Here is a 7,117-nt window from a genome sequence, read left to right as displayed (position 1 = left end):
ATAATTGTAATACCAACAGCTACAATGTATTGTTTACTCTGTGCAGAGAAAGTCTGGCCTGGCTTGTTAACTGGGCCATCTCATCAGACCCTCCCCATGGCCCTAGAGGGCAGGCATTGACCGCCCCATCTTGCAGATAAGGAAATTCAGCCAAAGACAAGCAAAGTGACCGTGCAAGGTCATTCAGCTAACAAGAAATGCCAAGGTAAGGCAAAGAGAGGTGCCTATTGGGGGGGGGGGGGGAGGGCGGCAAGGCAGCCCCAGGGGCTATCTATCCATCCCATGTATAATCTAGCTGTAAACCTTCCTCCTTGAGGTTCAACCCCAGGCAAGGCTGGAGCTGGCCGCACCTGCCAAGGACCCAAAGCCCAACAGAGGTGTCCAGGGGGAGCGCACTGTCCCCCACAACCTCCATCAGCGTCCACAAGCATCCCCAGCCAAACATGGAAGAAAAATCGTGGTGTCACTTACTATGCGGCTCCAGGACAAGTCCTCCAGGAACCGCCCGCCCCCCGCCCCCCAAAACAGACCGCAGCTCCGGAGCCCCCAGCTCGCCCCACTAGGGGTCCTCTCGGTTGTCGCAAGGGTTCTGGCAAAGGAGACCTACACGGAAGGAGGAGGCAGGCTACGGATGAGAAACTGAGGCAGGGCCGCCCGGGGCGGGGGGGTGGGGGGGGGTGGGGGGGTGGAGGATGGGGGAGTGACGGGATCGATCCGCAGCTCATTTACTCGGCGCTCTCCCTTCCCCGCCCCATCCCCGCAAGACCCCGGTCGCCAGGCCCGGCTGGGAGCCGGGTGGAGCGGGTGGGGGAGGAAATGTTTAGGTGGAGCTCGAGGGGCCTCACCCCACGGCCCGCGGCGGGGGCGCACGGGGCCCCGGCGTGCCCCAGCCTGGGCCCCCGGAGGTCTCCCAGCCGCTGGGGAGGGAGATCCCTCCACCCCCTCACCCTCCGTCCCGGGGCGGGACCAGGGGGCGGGGCGGGCCGGTGACCGGCCGTGACGCGGGCCCCGCCCGCTCATATAGAGGCGCCCCGGGGGCGCAGGGACCTTGCTTCGCCGCCGCCGCCGCCGCCGCCGCCGCCGCCGCCGCCGCCGCCGCGTCCACCTCCCGTCCCGCCGCCGCAGCTCCCAGCGCCAGCGCCGCCGCCGCGTCCACCATCAGCACCAGCGCCATGCGGGAAATCGTGCACCTGCAGGCCGGCCAGTGCGGCAACCAGATCGGAGCCAAGGTGCGCGGGGGCTGGGGCCCCGGAGGCGGCCGAGAGGAGCCGAGCAGGTCCACGGGCTCCGCAGAGCTCCCCCACCTGGGGCCTCTCGGAGGGACGGGGTCCCCGGGAGGCCAGCACCCCGGGGACGGTTAGGGGAGGGGGGGGGGCGGGGGCAGGGCCAGGCTGGGAACAAAGAGGCCTGTGGGGGTGGGGCCCAGCCTTCCGTCCGCTGGCCACAGCTGGCTGCACAGCTGGCCCACTGTCCTCTCCACGCGCACAAAGGGACCCTGCCCCTCCCCGCACGCTGCAGCCTGGGCGAGCTGACACCGGCAGGCTCGGCCGAGGTGGTGACTCGGCTCCGCCCCCGCCCCCACCTCTCCCTTCTTGCTGCCTCATGCCTGCCCTCCCCACCGTGCCTCTAGGTCCCCCCTTCGCCTTGCTGGGGGACAGGTGGCAGCTAGGAAGGCGGTTGGAGGTCGTGGGCCCGGAGAGGCAGGGACAGGTCTGGCCGCCCGCTTCCCCGCCCTCTGCCCTAACCCGTCCCCGCCCCCCCCCTCCACCCCCGCCATCCCTCTAGTTTTGGGAGGTGATCAGTGATGAGCACGGCATCGACCCCACCGGCACATACCACGGAGACAGTGACCTGCAGCTGGAGAGAATCAACGTGTACTACAACGAGGCCACAGGTAGGGGCCCGGGGGCACCTGCGGAAGTGGGGGTGGGGAGGCTGGGAGGGGGCAGGATGCTGGTTCCTGGCACTCCCGCAACCCCCAGCCGCCCTCCATCTGCTTCCCTGCAGGAGGAAATTATGTTCCCAGAGCCGTGCTGGTGGACCTGGAGCCGGGCACCATGGACTCTGTCCGCTCTGGCCCCTTCGGCCAGATCTTCCGGCCCGACAACTTTGTTTTTGGTGAGTTCCAGGCACAGGAAGCCCCCTTGCTCCTTTGACTTCCAAATGCTTGGTGAAAAATCCCCCCACGTAGCTCGGGAGACTCTGGTGGCCACGGGGTCCCACGGCCCCGCGGGGGAGGCAAACAGGGCAGTCAGGGTTGTGACGGAGGACACACAGGCCACCGTGAGAGCCCAGGACGGGCATCTGATAGGGAGGAGGGTGGAGAGAAGGCTTCCTGGAGGAGGTGGCATTTTAATTTAACAGCATGGACTGGAGCCAGACTGCCTGGGTGAAAATGCCAGTTCTGCCATTTCACGCATTCGACAAATAACTTATTGAGCACCTACGGCATACCGGGCCCTGCCGTTACCCCAGAAGAACAAAGCAGACGAGATTCTCTACCCTATCGGAGCCGACCTCCCAGGGAAGGGATGTGCAACAGAGAAGCTAAATAAGTACAACTCAGCCACTGATTGAAAGTCAGCTGGGTGACTGTAGACAGGCTCCTTCAGCTCTCTGTGCCTCAGTCTCCACATCTTTAAAGCAGAGATTATAAAAAAGACCTACTCATCATCACGATCGTGAGGCTTAAAGCCGTGAATATGCAGAGAGCACTCCGAACCGTATCTAACAGAGAGGAAAAAGCACATAAGCATTTGTACTTTTCATTATCACGATCACTGTTAATACCTGCAGCCTAAAATATGAGTAGGACCCAGACCGACCAGGAGGCATTGAAGGGAGGAAAGATGTGCAAGACCGAGGGAACAGCACATGTGAAGAGAGCAGACACATTTGTGGCGCTCAGGTTCCCGGGGCACACACGCTCCGTGAACATCCTTCAGTGACACCGTTCTAGTGCCTCCCAGGTCAGGCTGGCTGCACACACCCGCCCACCTGGCCTCAGTCCCCGGGGCTCCACCCTCTCCCCCAGCACCCCGGGGAACCTCTCTTCCTCAGAGCAGGGTGGTTTATAGAGTCTGAAGTCTACGCCTTGACAGGACAGGCTGTGTGACCTTTGACAAGCGACTTCCCCTCTCTGGTCTGTGTGATGATTCAGCAAGATAACGATGCTCCCGTGTGGGTATGGCATACAATACGTCCTCGGGATATGGCTGTGGAAGGACTAAATAATGTTGACCAAAGGGTGTGAGGGAGTCTAGGATAACTATGGGTGGCTCCATCGGGACCAATAGATTTGAAGGCTTCTGGGAGCCTGGGTGGGGAGGCAGTGGTAAAAGTGTGGAGTCAGGAGACAGACTGCCTGGCAATCCCGTTTCTCTCTGAGGAGGTGACATGGCACAAAGACCTGAAAGAAAAGTCAGCTATGTGAGTACCGGGGGGGTAAGGGCATCCCAGGCAGAATGAACAGCAGGCGCAAAGGTCCTGGGGCAGCACCAGGCCTGGTGTGCTGGAGGAACTGCGAGGAGCCCGATTTGGTTAGAGCAGAATGGACGAGGGAGAGAGAGGGAGGAGGCGAGTGCAGGCACGAGACAGGGTAGGGGCAGGTTGTTCAGGGCTCTGTGGGCTGCAGGGAAGACCTGGGCTTGTACCCCAGGTACAAGTGGGAGCCCTGGAGGGTTGTGGGTAGGAGAGGGTGGGACATGATTCAGGTGCTCACAGACGCCCTCTGGCTGCTGGCAGGAGAACAGACTGTTCTGTAGAGGGTGGGAACCAGTCCAGAACAGGGTTGATGAGGTCAGACCAGGGTGGAGTCAAAGGCGGGAATGAGAAGAAATGTTAACCTTTTCACAAAAATACCGGCCCATCCACTAATACTAATCCTTGCCCTCCTGGAGGTCACATTTCCCGGTGAGATTACAGACAATGTACATGAGTAACAAGAACACATAAGTTTGTCAGTGCTTCGGGGGGGGGGGGGGGGGAAGGCAAGGAAGAGGAATAAGAAATGGGAGGAAAGCCTCAGTGAGAGTGACAAAGCCCTGAAGGAGGTGAGAGAGCCATGTGGGTACCTGCGGGAAGACCATTTCGGGCAGAGGGAATGCATGTGCAAAGGCCCCGGGGCAGGACTGGGCCTGGTGTGTTGGAGGAACAGCAAGGAGGACCCTCTGGTTGGAGAAGAGTGTGCCAGAAAAGAGGAGAGAGGGGAGGTGAGGGAGAGGGGCTCGCAGGTCCTGCAGGGCCCTGTGGGCCGAGTGGGGGCGGAGAGGCTTGGGCTTTTATTCAAAGACCCAGCTGTTTTTTGAGCTTAAAGCAGGAGGCTTCTGGGCCAAAGCGGGACATGAATGGCTTCCGGCTTTCCCAGGATCCCCTCTGGCTGCTGGATGAGAAGCCAGCAAGGATGGAGGCAGACCGCAAGAACGGCCCACAGTAACGCTAACACAATAATAATTTCATTGCTGTTATTCGACTCCTAGGATGGCCGGGGTGAGGGGGAGCTCTCCCCGTAACCCCCCTGCGCGCTCTCCACCCCCACCCTCACCCCCACCCCGTCCCGTCCCGTCCCGTCCGCTTCCCTCCGCAGGCCAGTCGGGAGCCGGCAACAACTGGGCCAAGGGCCATTACACGGAGGGCGCCGAGCTGGTGGACGCCGTCCTGGACGTGGTGCGCAAGGAGGCCGAGAGTTGTGACTGCCTGCAGGGCTTCCAGCTGACCCACTCGCTGGGCGGGGGCACGGGGTCCGGGATGGGCACCCTCCTCATCAGCAAGATCCGCGAGGAGTTCCCCGACCGGATCATGAACACCTTCAGCGTGGTGCCGTCGCCCAAGGTGTCGGACACGGTGGTGGAGCCCTACAACGCCACGCTGTCGGTGCACCAGCTGGTGGAGAACACGGACGAGACGTACTGCATCGACAACGAGGCCCTGTACGACATCTGCTTCCGCACCCTGAAGCTGACCACGCCCACCTACGGCGACCTCAACCACCTGGTGTCGGCCACCATGAGCGGCGTCACCACCTGCCTGCGCTTCCCGGGCCAGCTGAACGCCGACCTGCGCAAGCTGGCCGTGAACATGGTGCCCTTCCCGCGCCTGCACTTCTTCATGCCGGGCTTCGCGCCGCTCACCAGCCGCGGCAGCCAGCAGTACCGCGCGCTCACGGTGCCCGAGCTCACGCAGCAGATGTTCGACGCCAAGAACATGATGGCCGCGTGCGACCCGCGCCACGGCCGCTACCTGACGGTGGCCGCCGTGTTCCGCGGCCGCATGTCCATGAAGGAGGTGGACGAGCAGATGCTGAGCGTGCAGAGCAAGAACAGCAGCTACTTCGTCGAGTGGATCCCCAACAACGTCAAGACCGCCGTGTGCGACATCCCGCCGCGCGGCCTCAAGATGGCCGCCACCTTCATCGGCAACAGCACGGCCATCCAGGAGCTGTTCAAGCGCATCTCGGAGCAGTTCACGGCCATGTTCCGGCGCAAGGCCTTCCTGCACTGGTACACGGGCGAGGGCATGGACGAGATGGAGTTCACCGAGGCCGAGAGCAACATGAACGACCTGGTGTCCGAGTACCAGCAGTACCAGGACGCCACGGCCGAGGAGGGCGAGTTCGAGGAGGAGGCGGAGGAGGAGGTGGCCTAGGCCCCGCCCCCGCCCGCCGGCCTCGCCCCGCCTCTGGGCCCGCCCCTCCGAGCCTCGCGCTTCCCGCTTGACCTTTGACCCGCGGGCGCCGGCCGACCCCCGTCCGCCCTACCCCCCCCCCCCCCCCCCCGCCCCAGCTCTTCTAACGTGGACGCACGCACCCCCTCGTGAGCCCCACCGTTAACTCCGGGAGCCTCCCCTCGCGCGGACCTCTCCTTCACCTTTGACCTCCCCCACGGACCCCACCGTGCTCCCAGTTTACTCTCCACCCCTCTGGCCTTGCCCCGCCTCCCCGAGGACTGCCTCGTCTCCCTCTGGCTCCCGCCCCTCCCCTCTCTCCCCGCCCCTCCCTCCCCTCGGCTCTAGCCAACCTTGGTTTGCCAGGGTGGTGGGGGGCGCGCTGGCTGCCGCCGCCCGAGGAAGAAGCCCTGGAGCATGCGAGCAAAAGGCGTTGCGCCCTCAAGCCTCCCCGGCCTCCTCCCCTCTGCTTCACCCGCAATAAATAAACTGGTGGCCTGCCAGGTGTCTGCCCGGTGCGTTGTATCATCTCCCTGCGGGAGGCTCAGCAAGGGAGCTTTATGGGGTGGACCTGGGTGCTGAAGGGACATGTGATCTGGGGGTGCTGGGGAGGGCGGCAGAGATTTCAGAGAGGGACAGAGCAGGCCGTATCGCTAACTAACTGTGTGGTGTTGAGTAAGCCGCCTGTGGTCTCAGCCTCCATTTGTTCAGATGGGGTGGGTAGACGGAGGGCGTCAGGACCCTTCCATAGTCCGCTGGGGCATCCTCACAGCATGGTGGCAGGTCCCCCGTGAGCAGACATCCCAGGAGAGCAGGGCAGACTACGTTGCCTTTTTCTGACCCAGCTGCAGAAGTCACATAGCGCGCTCTGGACTCCTGATCGATGGGGTCACAAAGGCCCACCCAGGTTCAGGGGGGTAGGATGTAGACTCCACCCCCTTGAGGGTAGAGAAGAAAGATTCCAGAAGGGCATGTGGGATGGGAGACATCTCTGTGACCATCTTTGGAAACTGTGATTTGCTGCACACAGTCGTCCCCAACGTCCCATGGCCATCAAGCAGTGAGGTTGGGGTTCTAGACACATTAAGTCTAGAACTCTGATTCCCCTTTGTCAGCCAGAGCTCAGGACAAGGACCATCACAGGCGTATTAAGCAGAAAGGGATTTAATACAAGGATTTGGGGGCTTCCGGCACTGTTAGAGGGACTAAGAGAGCGGACCACAGGCCAGTATTTCTTAAACGTCAGTGTGCCGAAGAAACCGGCAAGGGGTGCCAGACTGGCTCAGTCGGTAGAGCATACTGCCCTTGGCCTCAGGCTTGTCAGTTCAAGCCCGAAGCTGGGTGTAAAGCTTACATTCAAAAAAATAATGGGGGGGCGCCCGGGTGGCTCAGTTAGGCGTCCAAATCTTGATTTCACCTCCTGTCATAATCTCGCGGTTCATGAGTTCAAGCCCCA

General features: G+C 62.2%; 1 protein-coding gene across 1 annotated transcript; it reads left to right on the top strand.

Annotated features, from left to right (window-relative positions):
• Positions 1 to 1,103: 1,103 nt before the first annotated feature.
• TUBB4A (tubulin beta 4A class IVa) lies at positions 1,104 to 5,676 on the top strand. The gene is made up of 4 exons (XM_042928183.1): positions 1,104 to 1,229; positions 1,786 to 1,894; positions 2,008 to 2,118; positions 4,586 to 5,676. Exons 1-4 carry the CDS (start codon positions 1,173 to 1,175, stop codon positions 5,641 to 5,643), a joined length of 1,335 nt encoding a protein of 444 aa, XP_042784117.1. The 5' UTR covers positions 1,104 to 1,172; the 3' UTR covers positions 5,644 to 5,676.
• The last annotated feature ends 1,441 nt before the right edge of the window (positions 5,677 to 7,117 follow it).

Source organism: Panthera leo, chromosome A2, assembly GCF_018350215.1.
Source record: "Panthera leo isolate Ple1 chromosome A2, P.leo_Ple1_pat1.1, whole genome shotgun sequence".
Lineage (NCBI taxonomy): Eukaryota > Metazoa > Chordata > Mammalia > Carnivora > Felidae > Panthera > Panthera leo.
This window is presented reverse-complemented; position numbering and strand designations above follow the sequence as displayed.